This window comes from Ambystoma mexicanum, chromosome 2p, assembly GCF_040938575.1.
Source record: "Ambystoma mexicanum isolate Mex_15411 chromosome 2p, UKY_AmexF1_1, whole genome shotgun sequence".
In the NCBI taxonomy this organism is placed as follows: Eukaryota; Metazoa; Chordata; class Amphibia; order Caudata; family Ambystomatidae; genus Ambystoma; species Ambystoma mexicanum.
Genome location: NC_090923.1, coordinates 1,409,859,163 through 1,409,886,103, shown reverse-complemented (window position 1 = coordinate 1,409,886,103; position 26,941 = coordinate 1,409,859,163). Strand labels below are relative to the sequence as shown.

Below are 26,941 nucleotides of genomic sequence, written 5' to 3'. Positions count from 1 at the left end.
GGGACCCAGTCAGCGAAAATCAAGGCAACCCCACCACCAGCACGGCTAGGGTGAGGCTTGGACATGATCTTGTGGCCATCAGGGACAAAGGAGTCAAAAGCAGTGACTGAGCTGGCCTTGAACCACGTCTTGAGAAGAGCGAGGATGTCGAGGTCAATGTCTTCAAGAAGAAGACAGATGTCGGCAGAGTGTTTCATGCAAGTGTTAACAGTGATTAGATGAAGGATTTGTCCGCCTTTGAAGGTTTTCAGAGGAGGGGTTTAGGGGCGCGGTATACAGGTCGGAAGGGGAGGGGACAGAGAGAGTGGAAGAGGGAGTAGCAGATGTGGGAAAGAAGTTAATGAGGGACTGCAGGCGCCAGTCAAACAGGAGGAGGTTAGGTTGAGGACCTTGAACCAAGATTGTGCAGGTGTGATTTACATTAATGATACACCTGTATGATGCAAAGCCCACCAAGAGGACTTCCCACTTGGTGCCACCATTAATGGGAGTGGATGTGAAAGGGGAGAGAGTAGAGAGATGAGATGAGGAGTACATAGAAGTGGATACTGGTGAAGACCTGCCTGGAAGTTGCACTGACATAGATGTCTGCAATGGGTAGTCCAGGGATAGATGCCAGGATGTCTTTTTTTTGTGCTTTTTCCTTCCAGATTTCGTGAGAGCGGGAGGGTTGGATGATAGTATAGCAGTTAGAGAAGATAGGGGAGATGCTGAGTGCCATCAGTGTGGCAGAGGATAGTTGAAGGAATGAGGGTATTGTCATGATGCCTACCTCTAAGGAGCCAGGCCGGGCCCAGCAACCCCAGAGGCAGACATCATTTTCCCCAGGGAAGTCTCAGCGGGCCCAAGTCGGGGCCCTTTGGACTCAGTCCTGGCGCCTTAGGCGCCAGGCTCATAGCGGACCCCAGTCCTGGCGCCTTAGGCGCCAGGCTCATAGTAGAGGATATGTGTTTAAGTGCTTGGGTGCACACTTACCTGATGCAGACCTTGCTGCTTCATCCAGGCCCTCTTGAGGCCTGAATGGGACTACTTAACCTGTAGGACTACTTCACCACCCGGGTGTGGTCGGGGAAGGATACATACCTGATTGGTGGAAGGATACATACCAGGAACTTCTTCCAAGGCTATTTAAACCCCACCCGAACAGCCACACATGCTTCGCGTTGTTCTGCACCTAGCAGCTGGACGCTCACCGTGTCAGCTCCTGCATCCTGACTTCAGCCACGCCTGCCAGCACCCTGGAACACCTGCAAGGGGAGAAAGGAAGAGAATAGGAGAAGAAAAGCCCTTACCTGCTAAATCTGCATCCCGGAGTCATTTCTCCAACGGCCCTGAAAAGGAAGACATCATTTTAAAGGCATTTCGTTTCGATCGCTGCAGCGCTGCATTTTACTCACCTTTGCAAGGCGCTTCCATCTTCAGCAGCGATCTTCCGGATTCAGCTACGCCCCGGCGCCTAGAGGAAAAAAGACAAGAACAAAGGTGAGAGGGAGAAAAGGAATAAGGAAAGCTCAGTTTCCTTTTAAGTCTTACCTGTTGGATTATTCCCACTGCATTTCGGGTCCTGCCGCTTCCTGGCATCTCCGGACCCCGGCCCCTATGGGGAAAAAAGACAAAGACATTGAATGAGCGAATGCAAAGACATTACCTGAGCGCTCATCCAGAACTGTTTCACTTCGGGTCGGCGCCATATCTCCGGCACTCCGAACCCCGGCCCCTAAGGGGAAAAAGACATGAGCATTAGCGCTTGCTGCAATTAGACAACGAACATTATTATTAAGCTTGAACTTTTGAACAGAACTTTTACAGTGCCTTACCTGAACAGTCAAGCTTACCTGAACTCCCATCAATCCAGTGAAGTAACTGGGTTTCAACGCGCCCCTGCATCAGAAGCAGGATGGAGAGCTCATCCTTCCAAACCCTAAGGTGAGGTTTCACGGGGAATCGTGGAGGAGGTATCGTGGAGGGTTGGAAGGGAGTGGGAGGCTTGAGCATTGTTCCACAGTTGGTAATACTCCCTTTTCACGCACAGGAGGGTATCCAACGAGCCAGGGAAGCCAGAATAGAGGGGCCCTTCCTGTCCATCTTCAGAGTTCTGCGCCTTCGAAGCCGTGCCTCCGTGGGAACCAGGTGAGCGTTACAGGTATGGCTGCACAGCACAGTTCTAGCCCAAACTCACCAGGTGGCCTAGTAGTTGCAAAAGGAAACAAAATGCAAAGCAAAATGGGATGCAAGGATATTAAAAACGCACACACCTAGATTTGAATTTCAATAAAGGACACCGAATGCAATGATAGAAGATGTAGATTAGATGAGGCAAGGAAGGCAGAGACAGATGGGCACATTTTTGGTACAGATTTGTTTGAGGAGGAGGCAATTAAAAAGTTCAGCCATGACTCACTGGTAGATCAGCAGAGAGCGTAGATGTGCTGGGGCCCAAGTTCTTAAGGGAGCAGGCAGTGCATTAGGAGGCTGCCTCATAGTTTGAAGAGTAGGAAAGGTGTGGGGCCCTCCGAGCCCTCCTCGGCCAGACAGGCAGAGACAGAGCCTTAGATGTGGCTCATGGATGGAGGGGCCGTATTCCACCTGCTGGCGCCATGGATTGGCTGTTAGCAGAGAGGCTACCCAATCACAGAAGGGGCAGCTGCTTAGCAGTTGGTAGCTCCTCACAAGGAGGAAGGGTCGGCCATTTAAGAGTCAGCACTTGGTGAACAATAAAGCAGCCAAATGGCTACAGGGAAGGTTGTGCACCTTCACAGATGCAGACCCACAGCTGCGCAATGAGAAGAAATGTGTTGTGCTTCTTTTAAGGAATAATGAGCGTGTGGAGCACTCGCCGGCGAAAGATTGCAAAATTATTTTTCTTTCTTTTTTTATCGATCCCCACATGAATACATTAGCCCACCAGGGCTTACCTTTTGTAATGTGATGAAACGCTGCTCCAGCAGCACAAACAAGCATAGGTGGTGATGGGTTGCATGAGGCTTCCTCAGTTTGCCATCTGCAGATTGAAGGAAGATTGAACGCAATCCTCCCAACACTCCGCTTCGGTTTCAATCTTGCTAATGGTGGTGGCCTTTTTGAAAACAGCCCAGGCACCAACTATATCCCTTTTTGAGTACAGGGATTCTTCAGGGTTTCAAGTAAAATACTCCTAGCTTTCATGCAATCTGACTTAAACCAACCCGGCTGCTTCTTTACCAATTTTTGACTAACCTTCAGGGTAAATTAGGCATATATATTAGACAGCAGCGATTCAAAATTAGTTAATATGACACTCTTATTAGAACCGCTTGAGAAGAGGTTATCCAACTCCTGCCAGTTGTTGATAACAATATCTCTCTGCAACCTTTCTCGATCTGCTAACTGCCATTTTAGTCTACACTTTTGGCCATCAGGGGAAACCTCTGGCTGGTATGACAATGAGCACAAGCTGTATAGGAAAGTGATCTCTACAAATGTCACCCAGCACCTTAAACTCGATGACACCGTCCCAGAATTTTGCTCAAACACAAGTATTTGAAAGTTGAGCAACCCGAAGCTGATAAAATGGTAAAATTGCATGGGAAATAATCCAGAAAATGGCCATTAGCCGAACGCATCCCCCATTCATAGAGGAACTTCCAAAGCTTAATTAGTTTAGTTTATTATTTGTATTGTGCACCGAACCCTGGGGTATCTGGGCGCTAGAGCTTGTGACAGAGTTGCAGGCGTACATAGGTTTACAACAAACAAAAGTGCTAATCGACCGAAGGTTACAGAATAGTCGATTGCCATATAAATGCAAGTAATCGCATAGAAGAGTCGGCGGTGGTTACAGTTTAGACGACAGTACAACGCAGACCGTGATGCATACAATAATACAGAAGAGGTGAACAAGGGTGTGTACGTTTTGTCAGAGAGGCTGGCAATCCGTTAGTGTTTCTTATCGAAGAGCCAACTCTTTACTTTGGCTCTGAAAGTCCAGAAAGAGGGTTCCATTCTGATGGTAAGAGGAAGGGAGTTCCAACATTTGGCGGCCAGCGCTGGGGAGCTAGCTCCTCCAGCTCTTTTTAGTTTATACCTCGGGATAGTGAGGCAGTGCGAGTATAGAGCTCTAGTGGGTCTGGCTGGTTGGTGTTTGGAGAATTTATCTGACAGGTACTTGGGGGGGGGGGGCAGAGTTTGACAGGCATTTATGAGTAATGACTAAGGTGTGGAGCGAAATTCTGCCACACACCGGGAGCCATTGGGCATCCTGTCTAAAACTGGTGATATGGTTAGATCTAGGGATGTTTAACGCTGATCTCAAGGCGTTATTTTGTAAGACCTGTAGTCTGTTGGGGTTCCGTTCGGAGGAACCGAGAAAAAGGATGTTGCAATAATTGATCTTGGAGAGTACTAGGGCCCTAGCTAGCGTAATGCAGCTGTTAGGTGACAGAAATGATTTGTAGGCATTAATCAGCTTATTTGTATAGGCAGTACTAGAGGCAGTGGCACTCAGTTGCTTATTAAGTGAGAGGGTGGAGTCTAAGTAGACTCCCAAAATTTTGATTTCCTTGGCAACTATGATGGAATTCCCGTCGATATCGAAGGACGTGTATCGAGGGTCGAGTTTGTTTAGACGTATTTGAGATCCGACAATCAGAAGCTCCGTCTTCTCATCATTGCAACATAGGCTGTGGGCTGCCATCCACGCCTGGATTTCCAAGTATATTTAATCCGTTTAGAATCATCTTCGTAACACCAAGTTAGCATAATGAGAACTTGGGTGTCATCGGGCGTAGTTCGTGTATGTGACACCTATGTTATCAAGATGGTCAAAGAGGAGCTTTGAGAAGATGTTAGAAAGCGTCGGAGAGACGCATGAACCTTGCGGTACGCCGCAGTAGATGGGGACTGGTTTGGCTGAGGCTGAAGGAGCGAAGACCCTGGTGATTCGATTAGAGAGAAATGATTGGATCCAGTCTGACGCGTTACTGGAGAAGGCAGCAGCTGTGGTCAAGTGATCTGTGAGGATCTGGTGATCGACAAGATTGAATGCTGCAAAGTGGTCTAGCAGCAACAGAAGGCCAAGTTGCCATTATCTTTGGCCTCATCCATTTGGATTGTAAGGTCCAAGAGGGCCGTTTCTGTGCCGTGTCTCGGCCTAAAGCCGGATTGTCTAAGACTAAGTAAGTTATTATCCTCCAAGTGTTTTTGGATTTGGAGATAGGCCACTCTATCTAGTATTTTTAAGAGGAAGGGGACAGTACTGATGGGCCTATAATTAGTCGATATATTGGGGTCTAGGTTTTTTTTTTTAAGAGAGGCATAACCCAGGCCTCTTTGAGGTTGTTAGGGACTGAGCAGTCTTGAACGAGGAGTTGATCAGAGTAGCAATGAACAGTGCCAAGTACTTGGCGCCATCATGAATGATTGAGGCAGTACAGAGATCTCCTTGGCAACTTGATGGTTTTAGGCCTCGGATAATGTTTTCCACTTCTTTCGGCGAAACTGGAGAGAAAGAGAAAGGTCGGCAAAGTGGGACGTGATGGTCCGGTGAGCGGATGATATTGGAACTGATGGCCAGGCTTTTCTTTTTTTACTCTATTTTGGTTTGTAGCAATGTGTTTTTGTCGGCAAGTGCTTTCTGTATTTTGGTTCACCAATCTGCGTCTTTCACGCACGCAACTGTTGGTGGAGCTGGGGACTCCAGTTCCCTTAGGATGCTGAAGAGCTCATTGGTCCCAGATTTGGCATTTTGGATTCTATTTTTGTAGGTCTCTTTTTTCGTGTTGAGAATGGCGGATTTGTAGGTAGCAGCAGCAGAGGTGAACAGCGCCTTGTTGGGAGTGGTAGGCGATTTTCTCTAAGTGGGTTCAGCCGCTCTTTTGGCATTCTGTAGGGTTTTTAGTTCAGTTGTGAAACATTTATTGAGATGGGCTGTTGGTTTGGCTTTTTTTTTGTTTGATAGGGGCAATGATGTTTATGAATGAGTCTAATGTGTTATTGTAGAGGTCGACTAGTTTATTTGAGTCCAAGTCTTTGTAGTTAGTTGGGTACATGATGTCATGGATCAGGGGACGTAAGTTTTGGATAGTTATATTCTGGTTATTTCTGGACAGACCATAACAGTATTATCTCAATAGTAGCCTTCCAGTGACTCGTGGTCGGCTGAACCCGTTAGTGCTGAGGAGGCCGCGGCGAATCCTCTACCCGCTAGCTTCAATATCCGTGATAAACGTAAACATTGCACACTGTCTACGTCCCATTTCCACTCACCCTGGTCATGCACTCAAAGCATACGCCAGTAATACTCGGGTGGTTCGGACATCGTATTGTGCCCAACATGTGTTTTCACTGGCCAAATACGTGCATGATACACTTGCAATGTTACAAGGTGAATATTTGGATCTGCTCTAACCAAGCACTACGTACTGCTACAAAGAGGTACATAATTCGCACACATCTAGAGTATGTGTGCTGTCAGCAGACAGCATATATTAATGTGCTAAAGTGCAAAGTGAATTAGCAGCCTATGATGCATTAGCAGCGTATCAGAATGTCCTAAAGTGCATACTACAGGTCCAAATGTTGAGTTGCTTACTCAGCTACCATAATTTGAAAAAGTACATAATCTACACATCCAAACTATGCATCAGCCAGCTACATGTGGAAATATGCTAAAGTGCATAGTGCATTAGCAGCCTATCAGCGTTGACTCATAAAGTGCATAATATATTGGCAGTCTAACAGCTTTAACTCATAAAGTGCATAGTGCAAATAGCAGCCTTAAGGATTGCATTCACATACACATTATGACCCAAATTTCACCACAATCTATGAAATCCATCGTATGTTGACCAATTCAGAGTAGAATCATTAATCCACATCCCGTTCTAATTTTTCAGAAAGTGCTGAATCAAGAGTCCAATAGCTGAAGATCGTTTTATCTGGTACAATGTAACGTATCTTTCCTTACCATGGTCACCATGATATAGTAAGTCATAATGGGTCTTGGCATTGAGCTTTCTCCATTTTGGCTCTATGGAGTTTTATATCAACCCATTCTTCTACCCCCCCAACCTCACTCTTCTCTCTATCAGATACTAGTTTAATAAAATCATTGAACACTACGTAATAGAAACAACACCAATTAAAAATAGATAAAATTGACACATTTAAAATACATCATGATCATTACATTCGAATTCCAGATTCTTCCCAGTGCAGTGGATTTCTCGACATTATGTATGACACGGAACCGCAGATGTGAAGCTGTGAGGTGGTGGTGTGTGCCTGATAAACCATAGAAACATTTGATTAGGACTTAGAGACCCCCGGAACCAACACTGGGTGAAGTGATCCTTGCCCTTTGTTAATTTTCCACATATTCCCTTCTTCAGGGTGATTTGTTGTCCCAGGAATGTGTAAAGTTCTTTGTCAATGTTGTGTCCCCTCGGTTGTTTGCTCTCCAAGTTGCGAATACAGCAAGTCTCTTTTTGTCGCAATAGAGTTTCTTTATCTCCTCCCCTAGGGCCAGTTTCTATTTTGTGGATTCCAAAGAATCCAAAACTGTCCCTCTTGTTGTTTTGGCATTCTGTGAAATGTTTGGCCATAGGGTAGTTAGCATTGCTGTACTGGATGGCTCGGACATGTTGTATTCAGATTTTTAATTTGCACTTAGTGCTGCCTGTATACCATTTTTGGCATGCACAGGTTAGGACATACACCACATGGTCTGTCTCACAGGTGATTTTCTCTAGTATCTTAATGGTCTGTCCTGTGACCAGGTGTTTGTATGTTCCACAGTTCGTTGCATATTTGCAGATGTTATACAAAGTCAGTATTCAACCTGGCTTAGAACGCCGTCTTCCTAAGGGCAGAACCCGATACTCGCACTCCGCAAGTCAGACCTTCGTCCAAGAGAATAACAGCTTTTCTGCTATACTGACCTGGTCTCTGTGGTGGCGTTGGGGCATGGTTGCAGCACTCCCAGGGGTGAGGTTACTCGAGTCCGACTTCGCCCTCTGTGCTTATGTGGTGACTGGTGGTAATAGGTGATGCTGCTCAGGACTGCTCCTGTTGATTAGTTTTGGTGAGCACTCCATCCTGCCTCTTCTGGCAAGGGCGCTTGTATGATCTGGACCGAGTTCCTTCACTTGTCCCTTGCACGTGGTAGTCCAGTCCTGCTGTGACTAAGCCACTATACTTCAAGTAAGTGTTCCTGTTTGCCTTTGTCTTTCCTCGTCTATTTTTGTTGTATTGTAAAGTTTGCTGTCTTATATTGCTGTCAGTTCTACTTTTGATGTTTGCTCTTTGGTTTTCTTCCCTTGCAGGTGATGTTGCCGGCCCGGCAGAAGCTGCAGAGCTTGAGGCGACAGCCGGAGGGAATGAAGAACGAAGCTGGAGCGGTACAGTAGCTGGTAAATTGTTAACTAGGCGGCAAGTGGGGTACAAATGCGGCGCGGCCCTAGGACGGATGTTCTAACCTTGTCTTTCTTCTTCTTCACAGATTCCGATTTCGTGAATGCAGAGTGTGGTGCTGCAGCATCAGGATCAAGATCACTGGATGTTAGGAGATGAGTCTGCAGATGAAGCGATGAAGCACCGGTTTTCTGGAGGTGAGTATGCAGGAGAATGCCTGGTTCCAAAGGTAAGTAAACTGGTCCAAGCGGCGGTGAGCGTCACGTTGCACACGAGTGCACAGTAAAGCGAAGCACCGGCCTTAAGGATGGAACAGCTTATATAGCTGAGCTTCTGAAGCCACGCCCACCAGGTTCAGCCTGTCTGCCACACCCGATGAGTCAGGACATGAAGACCAGGCCTAGGGACCCACACCCGATGAGTCAGCACATCAGGATGTTCTCTGGAATAAAGGCTTTCAGCTCTTGGAAAGTTCTTGTAAAATAAAAGCACTCCTGCACTGAAATAAAGTGTTCCTGCTCACATCTCTATATTAGCCTGGCAACTGAGTCTAGCCTGGGCCCCTGTGTTTATAGGTCCCAAAGGGACATAAGTGAGTCAAGTGACCCATTGCCCCCATCACTAGATGGTGTGGTTTTTGTGTTATGGGGCCTGTGGCCATGACCTTTTCCAGCTGGTCAATGGGTTCTTAAAAACACGCACAAGCATGGTACGTCACTACAAGTCCTTGCTGGGCAGGTTGTCATCATGTATATTGCTGGTTCTTAGTTGCAGGTTGAGAATGGGACCAATCCATGAAGAACTCAACCGACAATTGAATTAAGCATCCGGCTTGTGGGAAGATTTGGGAAGATTTAGTGCATCTGTCACATCCTTTACACTCAGCCCTGTGCCCTTTTTTAGGCCCCCACTTCCACACTTCTTCCCAAGATGGATGCGTCCCTGCCAGGATAAGAAGCTCATCTCGGACACTTGCAGGTCTAGGGCACAGGGTCCATGCAAGAGTCGGTATTGCACATCTATATCCTTAAACACCTAACCATTTGATGGGTGCTGAAACCCTTTCAACCATTTCTCATAGGGCAGGATGTCACCGTACACACAGACAACACAGCCTCTATGCGTGGCACAAGCAAGCATGAAGGTAACAGATCAGCACTGTGGTCTGCAGAGATACCTCAATATTCTGCTAGATCAACGGAGCAGAGACTTTCTCCACGTCCCACAAATAGGAACTCGTATGGGTCGAGGTCCAATGATTTTGCAAAGGATGAGGTCGCCACCAGGCACAACGGCGAATGCCCTCTCTTCAGATCCAAGTCCCAGAAGAGGACTCACTGGGGTTATCTTCTCCCTAGCCTTGACAGGCAAGTCCCCAGACCCCTTCCGGACTATAACCTGGTTAGCCAGGGTACTGAGGCGAAAAAGAAGACAACCCTGCAGGATGATTTTAACAACTCCATCATGGGCATGGTAAATCTGGTATCCAATTCTCCTACGCATGGCGAGCTCCACGTCCATCCATATCAGAGAGCACCAAGTGCTACTATATTAACAGAATTAGCAAATCGGTCACCACACCCTGCATTGTTCTCTCTCTCAGGGCTTAGTTGTTGCACTACAAAGACATACAAACCTAACGTTGCCAGACGGATATTGGGATATTATTCAAGCATCCAGGGCACCCCCACGCACACATCATGCAAAGAAAAGAAAATTATTTACAGCATCGGGTGGGACACAACGGCTCGACCCATGGTCGGCCACAGTAAGCGGATTGCTGCCCGACCTGATTCACTTGGCTACAGTGGTCGGGTCGCAGGATTATGTCAAGTTTCACCTCTCGGACATCACGCCTTACTCCAGAGGTCGTGGAGTTACATTCTCTGCCTCCAACACAGCATTTGAAACCTTCAGGAGGGGTTTGCCCGACAACCTTCCCACTAGTGCCAGCACCGACACAGCACAGTTTTCATGACATCAGCGGCTCCTTCTTATGAGCCCATCCACAAATGCCATCTTTTTTCTTCTCTGATAACGTTGCTGTCTTAGTGGCGATCATGTCAACAGATGAATTGGATTACTGCAGTCTTTATCTACAGGTCCTCCATACACAGTCTTCTTTTCAAGCATGTGAATCTATGAAAAAAGTACCAGTTCTAAACACATCGTCCTTCCAATGGCCTTTGGCTATCATACTCAACTTCTACTTACAGCGCACTAGTGTTCTTAGAGCATCTCCGCAATCGTTTTCTTTCACTCATGGTGCTGTTAAGGGCCAGCAAACTTCCAATCTGGGCCATGCTCCTGGTTGTGTCTGCAGGTGTCCCCAGGAGATGCCAGTTGCCAGTCTCCATCCCTCAGGCTTCCCTGCTACCCCCCCCTTACACCTGCTGGTGTGGTTTTTCCCCCTTTGTTTATAATTTGCACCGTATCAGTATCTAAATTGCATTGCGAAACCTAGGCCTTTCTCCCTCTATTCAGGATTCTCAAACTTAGGTGTGGTTTTTCTCCTCCTGTCTAAAGCGTGCATTTTGGATACTTCTTAATCCTGATTGTTGTCATCTTGTCCTATTAATCAACCTTCTTGCCCTCGCTGTCTCGTCTGCCTGCACCCTGCCTGGTATCCTTCCCTAGTTTCCCACCCCCTCTCCCCCTCTCCCTTCACCCTACCTACTCCATGGTGCTCTCTATCTCTCCTATCTTTTCTAACTGCTTCTCTATTGCTGCTCTTCCCTCTCCCTACCTACTCCAAAAAGGACATCCTTGTCTCCAACCCAGGCCTCCCTATCGCTGACACCTATACCAGTGCCTCCTCCAAGGAAACTCTCACCGACATCCTCTTTGTCGTTCCCTCGCCAGACCTATGGACCCTACATATGGTCTCTGTGCTCTCTCCTTTCTCTTCCTCTCCCATTAATGGCAGCACCCGGTGGGATGCCCTCCTGGCCTCCGTCCACTCCTCTAAGGTCATCATTAATGTTTATTTGAACAGGACCGTCCTGGTCCAAGGCCCTCAGGCCAACCTTCACCTCTTTGATAGATGCTTCCCACGCCTCATCAATTTCCTTTCTTTTCCTGTCCCCTCTCCTTCCTCCACGGCCTCCTCGCCTCCCCCCACTGCCTCCCCCTCGGCTACCTGGCCCTCTCATTCACTCTCTGCCCCCCCCTCAGGCTCTTTCCACGCCTCCGCAGGGCTTACCACTGATCTGTGCCCCTTCCCGGAAGTCCTTCAAGGATGGCAACCTCTTCCACATTGCCACTCTTAACTCTCGCTCAGCTGTCAAACACTCCTCCGACATCTGCCGCCTTCTGGAAGAACTTGACCTCAATGTCCTCAGTCTCACGAGACATGGTTCACGGCCAGCTCTGTCATTAGCTTTGACACGCTCCTCCCTGAAAGCTGCAAGATCCTCTCTGTGCCCAGTTCAACCGCTCCAGAGGGGGTGTAGGCCTGATCTTCCCTGAGTGGATTCCTGCCTCTGTCATTCCTACGCAGGCCTACTCCTCTCTTGAATGCCTCGTCTGCAGGCTCTCTCTCTCCCCTAGCCATTCCCTTACTGTGGCTACCATCTATCGGCCACCTGGTCAGATTTCCTCCTTCCTCTCTGAGTGGGGCAGACCTCTCCTCCTCACTCCTGGCCTCGACCATGCAACTCCTCCTTGGAGACTTCAACATCCACCTGGATGCCTCCTGTCTTCCCTCTGGACTCTTTAACGACCTCTGCGACTCTCTTTCTCTCACTATTCTCCCCTCTGGCCCGACTCACTCTGCCGGGCACACACTGGATGTTCTGATCTCCTCAGACCTTCCCCTTTCTGTCCCTCTCACCACTCCTCTCTCCTGCAGTGATCACTTTTTCCTTTCCTCCCATCTCACCCTCTCTACCCTATAGGCCAAGCTACTTCCATCACTGCCACCCACCTCCTCGGTCATCCGACCCATGAAGCGCCTAACAGTTGAGGCTTTCGCCACCACTTTCTCACTCCCCTCTCCCCCTCTGGCTGACAACCACCCTGACACAGCCCTCTCCATGCTCCACTCTGCTACATCTGATACTCTTGACATCCTTGCCCCTGTCATGAGGATCCTTCTGAAGCCCAAAGCCAAGTGCAACTCCTCGTCACCCTCAAACGCAAGTGCAGGGTGGCCGAGAGGAAATGGCGTGCTTCCGGTACATCCTCTGACAAACTGGCCTGCCGCCTGCTCCAAAGGCAATACCGCCTCTCTGTCCTCACCAAGAAGAGAGCTTGTATCCAAGCCTGCGTCTCTGCGGCATCTAACAACTCGGCTGAACTCTTTAAAATCTGGCTTCTCGCTTCATCTCTAAAACTCAGGACATCCTCTCCTCCTCTCCCCTCCTTCTGCTACTCCCTGCTCTTCCTCTGGCCCTTTTGCAGCCACCTCTCCTGCCTCCTTCTCTGCCTTTCCCCATTTCTCCTCAGATGAGGTTTCTAGACAAGTCCGATCTATGAAAGTATCATTGAAACAGGTTCACCCTTGTTCCTCCAAAACCATCAAGGACCACACCGACACCCTGGCACCTGCCCTGGCTGACTTCTGCAACCACTCCTTCGCCACTGGAGTCTTCCCATCCCCCCTTAAGCACTCTCTTGTGCACCCTCTTCTTAAGAAACCCTCTGCCGATCCCTCCTGCCCGGCTAACTATCGCCCAATCTCCATCACTCCCTTCCTGGGCAAGCTCCTGGAGAAACTGGCCATCTCCCAGCTTAATCTCCTCTCTGAATCTGTTGGTTGTCTTCATGACCATCAGTCTGGCTTCAGAGCTACCAGAAGCACGGAAACTGCTCTCCTGAACATCCGTGAAGACCTGCTCTCCAACCTCGACTCGAACACCCCCTGTGTCCTCATCCTGCTTGATCTCTCGTCTGCCTTTGACACTGTCAACCATTCCATCCTGCTAAATTGTCTCTGTGATAACCTGGGTATGACCGGTCAGGCCCTGGCATGGCTAACTTCCTTCCTCTCTGACCGACCCTCCCAGGTCCAACTTGGGTCCTTCCTCTCTGCTATCTTTTTCTCTACCTTTGGTGGTCCCCAAGGTTATAACCTCTCTCCCTGGCTGTTCAACCAATACCTGGCTCTCCTTTTGCCGCTCTCTGCCCCAACTTTCAGTGCTATGCGGACCACAGCTCATTTTCAGGCTTCCTTTGGCCACCTCTTCTCCGTCCCTTATCTCTGCCTGTCTGCTATCCAGGAGTTGTGTGCCGCCAACGACCTCGGCCCCAGTAAGACTGAGATTCTCCTCATCAGCACACCCACTCCCTCCTTTCCTGCACCTCTCTGGCCGGCCTTTCTTGGCCCTCTTCCTGCTCCCACCTGCAAGGCCAAAAACATCAGCGTTATCTTCGACTCCACACTCTCTTTCTCTCTTCACATTTCTGATGTCTCTAAGAAGTCACACTACCAGCTGCACCTCCTCAGAGGTATTCTCCCTTTCCTCTCCTTCCCCCAGAAGCTCACTGTCTCTAGAGCTCTGGTTCACTCTAGGCTGGACTATTGCAACAGCCTCTTTCTAAATCTGCCTGCTTCTACCCTCTGCAACTCATCCAGAACAGGACCGCGAGACTTGTCCTTGGCCTGAAGCCCAGGGATTGTATCTCTCCGGGACTGAAGTCTCTGCATTGGCTCCCAGTGGCTGCAAGGATTAAGTTCAAAACACTCTGCATCGTCCACAAGGCCTTCTGGGGCCCCAATTCCTTCAACTCTCTCTTCCTAAATATCTTCCTTCTCAAGCTCTTCGCTCTTCAGCCTCCAACTCCCTCAGGGTCAGTCGCTTCTCCAAGCAACGAGTTGGTGGTAGATCTCTCTCTTCGCCTGGGGTCTCCCTCTGGAACAGCCTCCATGAAACTTGAGGAGAACCACCTTCGGTTCTGGAAACACCTTAAAACCTTCCTCTTCGCTTCTGCTTTCTCTCCCCCTCTCCCCTGCCGAATACCTGGCTGATACTGATATTTCACTGGTTACCTGGCCCTTTCTGATCTCAAGCCCTAGCCCAGCCAGTTGCATGCCTGCACTGCCTCCCTGGCAACCCTGCTCCTGGGGACTGTTTTTATGTATCCCTACAGTCCCCCCACCAGCACTTACTTCAGCACTCTCCCTGCACTTGCCACCTGCTGGCCGCTCTTTTATTATCTGGTTTATTTATTATCCCATGTACTGCACTTTCCGTTCTTTTATTTATCTTGTTTATATTATCCCATGTATTGCACTTTACACTCCCCCTCCACTTTTCTTCCGCCTCCCCTGCACTTGCGTGATCTGAATGACACCTGGCCTAGTAAGATCGCTGTCTGTCTTCCTTCTGTTTCCCCCCCTTCGCCTCGTCGCGCCTTGAAACAGCTGTGTATAGGCGTGTTATAAATGCCATATCATATCCTATCCTATCATTTAATTACCCATTGCTCCAAGATCAATGCAGCTCTCCAGGCAGGAGTGGCCAAAAAGGAACTATGCTGGGTGGCTACCAGGAGCACGCTCAATAGGTTCTTCAAGTACGCTATTAAATTTTTTTATATATATATATATATATATATATATATATATTTTTTTTTTTTTTTTTTTTAATGCTGTAAGGGAGCCAGCTGTAGGACAACCCGTCCTACGACATCTGGTTGTGTGAGGTAGGAGAGCAGCCATTGTTCTTTCCCTCCTTCCCTTCATGTTTCAAGCATGCATAGCGGGTTCAGGGTATTGTATGTGGGTACTATGTTTGACCTGTGTGTGCTTCAATGAAGTAGGTGGCATGCTTCTACTGCTTGGTATTCTATTCAAGCATGTGAATCTATGCGTTACTTACCTGTAACTGTAGTCTCCAGAATTGGATTCTTGCATAGATTCACATGCGCGCATCCACCCGCCCGTCTCCCCCTTGAAGCTGCTCCTTAGGAAGGCAGTCATCATTATAGTAGTCACTACCAGGGCTCAGAATCTGAAGATGGCTGCCTGGGATGGAGCTTTTAAGCCCTGCCACCTCATTGATTAGGATCAAAAGGGACCAAAATGAAGTGGAGGGACTACATAAGTGAATGTCTGTACAGGCATATTGGGCAAACAGTATTGCTTTTTCCTAGGGGAAAAATGTATATTTATTTATTTTAAATTACAGAGGATTCCCAGTATGACGACTGGGAATATTCAAGCATGTGAATCTATGAAATATACCAATGCTGGAGAAATACAGTTACAGGTAAGTAACCAAGACTTCTCCAATGTTATCGTGTCATCCCCCTGAGGGTCGCCTCTCCCCTGTGCTCATGCCTCGAATAGCCACCCCCAGGTTCAGGTAGCGGCTGCCGTCCCCTGGCCACATGGGCAGAGGCTATCCAAGGGAAAGGAGTGATGACATCATCTGATTCATCACACATGGCATCATGCATCTTAGTAATTCCAGAGGCTCGGCTGCGCATGAGGTTGCTACAGTGGCTTCTGAGCACACAGTGGTCTCAGTTTCAGGGAAGAACTTCAGACCTTCTTTTGGTCTTGCAGAGAGTGTCAGTAGACCAGCAATGATGGTCCGTGAAGAAAAACCTCCCGAAGGAGTTGACATTCTTGTCAATCTTGGCCACAAGTGACTCTAGTCACAGAGGTGTGCCTGGAGGGCTCGGATACTCACCTCCAAGACCTTACCGTGAGTGGTCTATGGTCCTCATTAGAGTGCAGAGTACACATCAATCTGCTGGAGCTCAGGGCGATCAGGGTATCCCTGGTAGTTTTTCTCCCCTCTGTGATCGGGCAATACTGAACTGGTCTTGACGGACAATACTGTAGCTATAAGTTATCTCAACACGAAGGGTAGCATGGGTTCCTTGCCTATGTGCAGAGAAGCTATGCGATTGTGGTTCTGGAGAACAGCGTGTCTCTGAGTGTGGCCCATCTTGCCAGTAAGGAGAACATTCTAGCGGATTAACTGTGCAGACGGTCAGCCTCCCACAAGTGGGAGCTCTGGCAAGATATTCTGGTGGAGATTTTCTCCCACTGGGGTACTCCCTAGGTGGTCATCTTCCCTTCCAGTGTCAACAGGAAGTGCAGATGGTTCTGCTCTATGTAATTTCCTCGGCAGCAAACTCTGGGGGACACCTTGACGGTTGAATGGGACTTCAACCTGCTCTGTGCATTCCAGCGGATCCCTGTCATTCCACTGGTTCTCAGCCCACTGCGTCTGTTCGTATCCACAATGATCTTGATCGCTCCGGACTGGGTCCAGAGAATGTGGTACCTGGAGTTGCTGGACATGGCCATCCACCCTCCTTTGTGTCTTCCGCAAAGGACGGGCGTTCTTTTCCACTCGTAGAGGTTCGGGTCCAGGAGGGGAGGGTCCTGGACCCGAAACTCTGCAGCCTGAACCTTCATGCTTGGCTGCTGAAACGCTGAGGTGTAGGGAGTGGGATTTGTCAGAGGACTTTCTGGTCATGCTCGTGTCTACTAGAAGACACCCCACCAAATCCATTTATGCCTGTAGGTGGCAGAGGTGTTTTGCTTGCTGCTGGGAGAGGGATCTGGACCCTTTTACTTGCTCCACTTCTCTGTGTTCGAATTTCTTCTGTCTTTGGCCGGGGCGGGATTACAGCATGGTAGAGTGAAGGGGTATCTTGCAGCCATTTCAGTCTTTAACACAACCCCGGACAGTGCTCCTTTTTGACGATAACCAGTCATCCAATTCCCGAGGGGTCTTTCCAATATGTTCCCTCATGTCAATTGTTTGTTCTGGTGTGGGATTTAAATGTAGTGTTGATGTTTATAATGGGTGTTCCATTTCAGCCCCTTCATTCTTGTTCCTTAAGACTGATCACCCTTAAGGTGGATTTCCTGGTTGCCATCCCTTCCGCTATATGGGTGAGTGAGCTCCAAACTGTGTCTGTTAATCCACTGTACTTGGTTTACTCCTAAGAGAAGTTGACATAGAGAGTTGGGCCCTCCTTCCTTCCAAAGGTGGTCTCGGATTTCCATCTCTCTCAAAAGCTCCATCTACCTGTCTTCTTTCCTCCACCTCTTCCTTCCAAGGCAGAGGAGCGCTTCCTTCGGCTGATCCAGTGCAGGCCCTCAAGTTCATTGCTTCTTTGACACAGGAGAACAGGACTGATGACTAACATTTTGTTGGTTATTCAGGTTCCAGAGCTGGCAGGGCTGTAACCAAACAGACCCTTTTCTCGATGGATCATTCTCTGCATCTCCGAATGCTACGATCTGGCCGGCAAAGATGTCCCTAAGGGTCTCAGGGCTCACTCCACCAGAGGGTTGGCCACCACCTCTGCTCTGCTACGCGGAGTGCCTGTTAATGATATTTGCCAATCAGCGATGTGGGCTTCCTTGCACACATTTGCTAAGCATTATTTCTTGGATTCTGTCTGGTCAGGACGCTTGTTTCGGCAGAGCAGTCCTTCAAAGTCTTATGGTTTAGGTGGTGTCCTAGCTACCCTCCCTTCTTGAGGTCGTTGTACTGCTTTGGGAGTCTAGTATAGTTGAGGTTTCCATTGAGGATGGGGTCCATTACAAGTACAAATGACCTTCAGTAATGTTCTTTCTGATGGACGTTCTTCCCACCTCTTTCTCCCTCCGTAGTTAGTACACCTCAGTTCAGCGGTCCCTCAGCATCGGCGCGCAGAGGAAAAAGGGCAGAGCTGAGGCAATAGGGCGCAGTGCCTCTAAATATACTGGCCTTGATGTCATGTCCGGCAAGGGACATTTAAGGCTTCGGGCAGAGCCTACGTGGAGTTGCGCTGTGCCCGTTGGCAATGGAAAAATTTCCATCAAGCACTGGACGTTATCATAGAGGAGGAATCAGTGGGACAAATATGCATCAAAAAGAGCTTGAACGTAAGTAATTTTTCATTGTTAGCCTTTTTCGCAGGAAAATACAACTGTGTGTATTCCAGAAGACTTGCACATCCCACCCCCTAAGTAGACATGGGCAGCCACAGCACTGGTTGTGAGCTCTAGACAGAATCTAATGTCACCAGCGACCATATGTGGTCACTCAGCCTGCCACATACATAAAGGGCAACCAAGTCCATTTGTCTTGTTACAGGACTACAACAATACTACCACTCCCCAGTTATAAATGGGAATGTGGGTCACTGAAAGATTGGATCCTCGACATATTAGTACTAATTTGAAATCCACCGTTCATAAGATCATGTTTAAGAATTAATGTTCATTCATCGTCTGTATTTGTTTTTAATTTCCTTGGGAAGACACCACTTGAAAAGTGCATACAAAAGTCACCATTTGCAAAATTCCATCATAATACAAATTTCAATGAACATATAATTTCACAATCGTATACAAAAACAATGATATCAGTAGTTACTTGGAGCAAACAAGTTATTATAACTAATAGGAGACTATAACCCCCTGCATCATCCACAAATCTAAGCTAATAGCATATTTAATTCAAATATCAGATCTCCAATTGTAACACAATTGTTAGGGAAATTTGCATTAGTAAACTCACATATACAAATAAACAATTACTGTGCAAGATTCAGTTATGTTTGTCTTATATTCCAGGCTTTATTGTGTAGTTTGATACCCCATATAATATAGGGATCTTTCAAGTCGACCTGTCAAAGGTTAATGCTATTCGTGAGACCTAATAGCAGCCAGGTTCAACAGTGGTACCAGCCAGTATTTCCTTAATTCTGATATTTTATAGTCTTGACTTTTGTGACCGATAGGATGCACAAAGAGGCTTGATGCAAGACTGGTTAGCACTGAGACTTTTCCTACAATAACAAATTAATAGAAAATATATTGACAACAGTTACAGGGGTTAGTCATTCCACCTGTGCTGACCAGTCTGTGCGATAACCTATGCCTTTGTTTTTGGGTTGTGGTGTTTGTTGTGTTTCCGAACTCTGGTCAAATGATCACAGAGCTCTGTGCTGCTCATGGCTGGTCTTCTTTGGGCTTGGACAACCTTGCAGGACTTCAACAAGATCAGGCAGTGAGCAATGTTATCCCACATTGCCTCGTTCCTTCAAGTTTTGGGGAAGGGACCTGGGGAACCCTGCGTAGGTGGACCCCCTCCCTGCAATTGAGGTCTTGGTCCATGGGACACTTCCCTGCCAACCCTCTATGTACGCTACCTGGCATTCAGTGAGATTGCATTGTTTCATACACCCTCCCTCCTCAGATATGTTTTTCCCTGCACAGAATTAACCTGCTGAAACTTCCCTGACGTTTATTCGTAGAGGTGCCTGTGCTCATTCCCCTATAATCCAGTAGGGATATCTTCGCCCTCCAACCCACATCTCTCCCTCACTCTGATGGCTGACCTTCTCCACTCCCCAACAGATCTCCACCTAATGACCCCCACACTTCTCCAATGTTCTCCACTGTAACACAACTTTCCTCCTCCTCCTGAACCACTTCCTTCCTCCAATCTCCATCTCTGTACACCTGCTCTCCTCTCAATCCTTCTCTATCTCGGCACTCTTCACAAAAAACCTTGCTCCAGCTCATACTCAAAACCCTGTACTGGCAGACTGAACTGGCAGTATTATAAAGTTGGATCACTCCTCCCATGGGGAAGCACGGAAACTGCTCTTCTGAAAATCTATGAAGACCTGCTCTCTAACCTTGATTCTAATCTACCCTCTGTCCTCATCTTACTCAATCCCTCTTCTGCCTTTGACACAGTCAACCATGCCATCCTACTCAATCGTCTCCATGATAACATGGGTATTACTGATCAGGCCTTGGCCTGGCTTACCTCGTTCCTCTCTGATCGACCCTCCCACGTCCAACTTTGGTCCTTCCTTTCCTCTATCGCACTCTCTACCTGTGGTGTTCCCCAGGGGTCTAACCTCTCTCCCTGGCTGTTCAACCAATACATGTCACCTATCGCCCACCGCATTGCTGCTCTCTGCTCCAACTTTCATTGCTATGCGGATGACACTCCACTCGTTTTCAGGCTCCCCTCTGCCACCTCTTCTCCTTCTCTCATCTCTAACTGTCTGTCTGCTGTCCAGAAGTGGTGTGCCGCCAACGATCTCTGCCTTAATGCCAGTAAGACAGATATTCTCCTCATTGGCACACCTGCACCCTCCTTTCCTGTAACTCTCTGGACGGCCTCCCTTGGCCCTGTTCCTGCTCACCCTTGTGATGCTAAGAATCTCGAGGTCATCTTCAACTCCATACTTTCCTTTTCTCCTCACATCTCTGATGTCTCTAAGAAGTCAAACTACCAACTGCACCTCCTCACAGGTATTCTTCCTTCCCCCAGAAGCTCACTGGTTCTCTTAAGGGCTGGACTACTGCAACAGCCTCTTTCTAAATCTGCCTGCTTCTACTCTCAGCCCTCTGCAACTCATCCAGAACAGGACTGCAAGACATGCTCTTGGCCTCAAGCCCAGGCATCGTATCTCTCCAGCACTGACATCTCTGCATTGGCTCCCAGTGGCTGCAAGGATTAAGTTCAAGACCCACTGCATTGTCCACAAGGCCTTCTTGGGCCTGGGTCCTCAATACCTCCAACTCTCTCTTCGTAAATACCTTCCTACTCGAGCTCTCGGCTCCTCCACCTCCAACTCCCTCAGGGTCAATCGCTTCTCCAAGCAACAAGTTGGTGGTAGATCTCTTTCTTTGGCTGGAACAGCCTTCCTGCCTCTCTGAAACTTCAGAACCAACTCTGGTTCCGGAAGCACTTCAAGACCTTCCTCTTTGCTTCTACCTTCTCTCTTCCTCTCCCCTGCTGATTTCCTGTCTGATACTGCACTGGTCACCTGGCTACCCTCTGATTTCGGGCCCAGGTCCCTGCCCGCCCAGTTGCACCCCCACACTGCCTCCCAGCAACCCTTGCACTTGGATCTGTATCTGTAACCCTACAGTCCCCCTACCTGCACTTTTGGACACCTTCTGTCTGCATTTACCTTTGCACCTGCCACCTGCTGGCTGCACTTCTTGTTATTGTTTTGATCCCATGTACAGCACTGGACCCTACCCTGTCCCCTGGCACTTTTCCCCTCCCCTGCACTTGCGCAATCTCAGTGTCACTTGGCCTAGTAAGATCGTTGTCTCTGTCCTCCCTTAGTTCCCCGTTCCTTGCCTTGTCGCGCCTTGAAACACTTGTGTATAGGCGCATTACAAATGCAATGTCATATGTTGCGGATACCTATGTATTGAGGTCTGTACTTGACTGTTATTTGGCCCTAGGTTAAGGGAAGTGTGGTTTACTAGGGTACTGGCCTATGGTTGTATGAGGGCCGCCATCAAGGATTTCAGAAGTTTAGAATGTATTGCCTGTGAGACTTTGAGTCGCCCTCCTGTTCTAGCATGTGAGTCTACAATCGGGAAATCTCTTGGTAATCTGGGAGGCTGTTCAGTTTAATTATCTCTCGTTGCAAGGAACTTGCATGTTTTTAACAACATGAAGTTGAGCAAAGGCTGTGTATTTATCTAGGCTTAGGCACGTTCCATGGGAATCACCCTTTCATTGTTCCAGTGCGACTTTGTAACAGCTGAACTTCTGTTGTTCTGCAAGCATGAATTCTAATGGGACCCGATTCCCCCGGCACTGGTGCTATATAAATCAATGTATTTTCACTGCTAATCAGGTTTAGTCATTGTTGAAACCTTATTCCTTCCTTGATAGGGGCTTCGATTGCTACCCAAGAACGCTAGACCTAGCTAGAGAACTTGGCTGGCTTTCTAGAACCATTTACCTTCTGGAAGGATTCCCTTCAGTGGTCTGGGGCAGTCTCTTCCCCATATCCTAGTTATTGACAAGGGAGGAGGTAGAATTGAAAGGAATCAGGATGCCATTGTAATCAACTTCCACATGATCCTTCCAACGGGTGGGGCTGGTGCATTGGTTTGTCTTCCGGTGACTGTCCCTTGCCTTTGTTCACAGGCCCAGTGCTGTTTCCAAGGCAGTCACTCTATGAATTCAATAAAAAAGTTACAAGAAATGTTACACTTTTTTATATTTCCCACGCTTGGTTGCAACATTTCAACTGAGTTCATCAATCAATTAATACTCTCCATTTTACTTTGTCAAAGCTGTATTCTCGTCTCTTTCCAGAAGACATTCTTCCTCCATTACAAATCAAGGCTAGATTAGTGAATGTCCCTCTCTTTTCCCAAAGAGTACAGTTTTCTTTCATTTAAAATGCTTAAGAGCAAGGTGTGAAGAATCCTGTGGATTCATCACTAATTCCCCGCCAGAGATCTCCTCCCATAAGGCCAGGAGACTGCAGCCACTCCCTGATCCTGACCCTGGGCGTGGTAGCCTGAGGCAGGATCACGTGGGAGGAGACTGCTGTCGGGGAAGGTGGTGACTCCATCAGGAGAGACACAGTATTCTTCCCTTCTTAGACAAGAAGACCTCATAATTCCTAAATTCTTGATGGCTTGTCGCCATACATGTCCCTCCCCTTGTAAAATACAGAAACCCCTCTCTGCACATCACTCTAGACAAAGGTCAATTCAAACCCCACACACGCATAAACCACACCCAACATCTCATGTTTCTTGAACAACATAATTTTGGAAATCTAAGAAACTCTGTGGACTTCATCTCCCAGAAAGCCTCAAGTTCTGAGACGAAGAGGACAAAGGAGGCAATGCAGGTCGAAAGAAACACCAAGTTGAATGCACGGACTAGTTTCAATGGATATCGAGTGCGTGGGACATTTAAAGATGGTATTTGCACTCGAGAGCAGGAAAGGAAATGCTTGGAAACCAGAAGAAAAGTCTGCAGTGTGAAGGAGGCTGTCCCAGGGAGGAAGCCTCACCGCCACAATGTGCCATGACTCAGGAATGCTGCAGGATACTGGTGAGTCATCCCAAAGGCATTTAGACCCCAGGACGTACCGACAGGCATGTAAGCAGCGAAATGCAACACGTATATTTGAATACCGACCAAATAAAGCGCAAGGGCAAAATTGAACAAGTCCCCATATATGAGATGTCAATGTGGGGTACGTTGGAACAAGTAATACTTCAAGTAAATAAAGTAAAAGCATAAGGAAGTGATGCAACCGTGCTATACTAGAGAACAGTGAAAGACAAAAGAAGTCCTGGTGAAAGTAACACATCAGGCAGAGAAAACAAGGGAAATTAAAAGACCCCAGGGAGCGGGGGTGGTGGGATTCCTGGCAAAGGAGTATACCAGGCCCTCTATCTAAAATACATGCAAGATATAAGGCAATGTGGGAAAGATACCTTGCACGAAAGTACTCCAGGGTACTGAGAAGCCCATGCAAAGAAGTCCTGTTGAAAGGAGTACATCAGGCAGAGAACACTTAGGGGATTGACAAGATACCATGGTGGGGATTCCTGGCAGGGGAGTATACCAGGTCCTAAACCCAAAGCATTCTGGAAAAGACTGGACAATGGGGGGAAGGTACCTGGCAGAAAAGTACACCAGGGATCTGAAGAGCCCATAAGCAGATTCCTGGCAGGAGAGTATACCAGGAGATCCATGAAAGTTGTTTTTTATTTGAATAAGTTCCTTTCTGTTTGTGAATTCAATCCAAAGCTGGAACATATTGTTTGCCTAAGAATTATACTGAACTGACTATAAAGATCCTTAAGAAACTGTTGTCTAAAGGTAACTCTTTTTGGCCATCCTTAAGGAATTGTGGTTTAGAAAAGACGCTTTTGCCTCACTTAAGAAATTGTTGTTTGAAGGAAACTCTTTTGCCATCCTTAAGGAACAGTTTTTTGAAAAGACAGGTTTGCTTTTTCACTTAAATACCTTGGGGAAGGGAACTACCCTCTGGATCCAAGGATTTCTCCTTGGAAAATACTGTTTTGGTTGAATTTATTTTGCTTTAGTTGTGATAAAATTTGGCCAAACATAACTCAAAAACATTTCCTATCACCCTTAGTTGTTTGTTTCTAGTGTGAAGGTTGGATTAGTATGTTTCAGAGACAAGGACAGTTTATAAGTTTGACGGTTGGACACAGACTGGTCTTAAGGTATGTATCCTACATAGGGAAACTCTTTAGGATAGGGACAGAGAAGCCTTTATCCAACTCTTTTGTTTTAATAAAGATATCTGATAGTGAAAACATTACAACTTTGTTTCCGCCTCTCATTTCTGGCCCCTCGCAACAGGCATTTCAATTCCATTTGATGTTAAGTTAATTATTTCATCATATTTTTTATTAAACCGTGCAAACAATTTAGCAGAAACATGTCCGAAATTTCTTTTAGTGATTTGTTTTGTCCTTGTCTCCTAGTTGGGAATGTTGATCCTGGTATCCCTCGGGTATCAAGCAGCCAGTGCATTGATCTGACGGAGGACGAAGAAATGCTGTGTGACCCACAAGAAGCCAGGTCTACAAACTCTGAGGAGGGCGTTCAAGAGAAACCTGCCCCTGAAAACAGTTAGTGTTTATAAACTTAATTATAGCCCTGGAAGATTTATGTCTTTGCCTCAGTTTTCTTCCTCCCTGTGGATCATATTGAAATAGGTGTCATCATGCTATCCACTGTAAGTTATTTTCTTTTTCTTTCCCTTTGGTACCATCTCCAAGATATGCTCTTGGCGAGAGTTGCTAACCCTTTTTTCCTGACTGGTATACTGAATTTATTTACCAAAGCGTTCTAATCCAAGGACTTGTTAGGGACAAGTGTAGGGCTCTCTGGGCTATAGTGTCCCAAATGCACCCTACTCCCTGTGCAATTAAATTTGCACAGTACGCTAAGTCCAACTTTAGTTGGTGGGTGGCTTATCCTTTCACCTGTTTATCTTTTCTTCCTAGAGTTGGAAAACAGTGTGCCATAGGTGGTGTCCCTGCGTTAGAAATAATGTGGGTTTCTCAGCTAAACCTTTTTCCCATGGAAAGGAAGCTGATGTGCCTCTATTTGGTCATGCAAAGGTCCTTCACTGTAGTTCAGAGCAGCAACTGGTGAATGAATAGGATGTCTGGGACTGCTATCCGAAATCTGCATCCTCAGTGAAATACCAGGAGAGAAATGTACACTCTTCTCTCAATTTTCCTGAATAACCTGGGAGTGTGCATCCTTACCTTCTTAAACCCCGGGCTAGTCCCAAAGTACAAGATGACTGCAACCAGTGGGAAGCCCTGTTTCTGCATTTTGCCAACATTTGTGTGACAAGGTCAGGGGCGATAGGGACCCCCTCTCTACCTGGTACACAAGCCCTACCAGGGTTTTCAACCGAGGTGGTGTGAGTTGCGAGGGCCTACGTCTCTGCCCCCCGCCCTCATGCGTGCTCTACTGCATGTGGGAGGTACCACTGGGAGGTACTACTGTCAAACACCCAATACCTTCCATAAACTATTCTGGTAAGAAATCTATTTGTCTCATTTCTGGTATTCCTGTCCCAGGAGTCCATGCAGCAAGTCAATGTTGCCAGGCGCTGCTGAATGAAACCGCTGGTTTCACAAACAAGTTGGAAGCGCCAGCCCTGGTCTACCTAGGTGTTCTAATATCCAAGAAAGACTGCTTCTCTACAACTGCAGCACAGCCACCAGAACCCAGACGAGAAAGACTGACCCGAGAGCTACGTGTGAAAATGGGGCAGCGCTAAACTGGGGATTAGCCAGTCAGATAGCACAGTGAGCTAAGCGCTCACCGCTGATATCTTTGCATAACCTGCTGTGGCAGGTTTCAATCCCATTAGAGTCTACTCACCCCATCATCTTTCTGAGGTCGATTTAATTGAGTACCACTCTGTGGGATAAGGTCTTCTGTTATTTCAGCTCTCTGTGAACTATGGGTGTGTAGTGCTAAATAAGAAATTAATTCGTATTATTAGTATTATTATTATTTAAAGTTTCACCCTGCTGTGGCAAAACCCAGGGGAAATGGAAAGGTCAGATTGGCCTCAAGAAGCATTTGAACAGACAACCTAATGCAAGGGGTGGGAAAGAAGGACACAGGAAGTTGAGGTTATAAAAACCCTGCGAGAGACAGAAAGAGTTAGACGTATTTGGGTGAGGTCAGGTGCAGTGGAGGCAGACCATGAGACCAGGCGGAAGAAGGCTGGGGGAGTAGAGCATTGAAGAAATTGCATTGGATATTGTTGCAGTGAGATGTAAGTTGTGAATGAGAGTGGTACCTGATTGTAAGAGTGAAGCTGTGAATGAAGTATAAGTCAGTGAGAGCAAGAGGACTGCCTGAAGGGAGTGTAAGAGGTGAATGAAAGTGGGAGAAGAGGGTAACAGAAGTTGTCGAGGTGATAGGACAGAGTAGAGACAAGATCAGCCGAGAGAGGAATGTTGAGAAATGAGAGAACCCAGCAGATTGTGTGACCATTGGAAGGGCAGAAGCAGGGAGCAGAAAGGTGAGGGAAAGCAAGATGTAGCAGAGTAAGGAAGGGAGGGGACAGAAGGAGTTTGGAAAAGACAACATCTGGGAAAGGAACAAAAGGATCTGAAAACCCAGAGTTATAGGAATGGACATTTGGAAAGGCACCAGCCCTTAAAGCACGCCTTGAAACACTATCCCAGGGAATTGGCGGGATGGTTTACCGCCTAGAAGATCTCCAGAGGGAGTGAGATAGAAAAGGCTAAGACACTTTAATCACCATCATCATAGATAGAACTACAGATAGA

At 47.4% G+C, this 26,941-nt stretch overlaps 1 protein-coding gene across 8 annotated transcripts in view; it reads left to right on the top strand.

Moving 5' to 3' along the window:
- LOC138567561 (uncharacterized) overlaps positions 1-26,941 on the top strand; it is a 2,466,350-nt gene that overhangs the window by 2,265,174 nt on the left and 174,235 nt on the right. For all 8 annotated transcript variants that reach the window (XM_069645900.1, XM_069645903.1, XM_069645902.1 and 5 more), the window contains one exon: positions 24,599-24,745. In XM_069645900.1, coding sequence (XP_069502001.1) covers positions 24,599-24,745 — 147 coding nt within the window. The remainder of the gene's footprint in view (positions 1-24,598; positions 24,746-26,941) is intronic.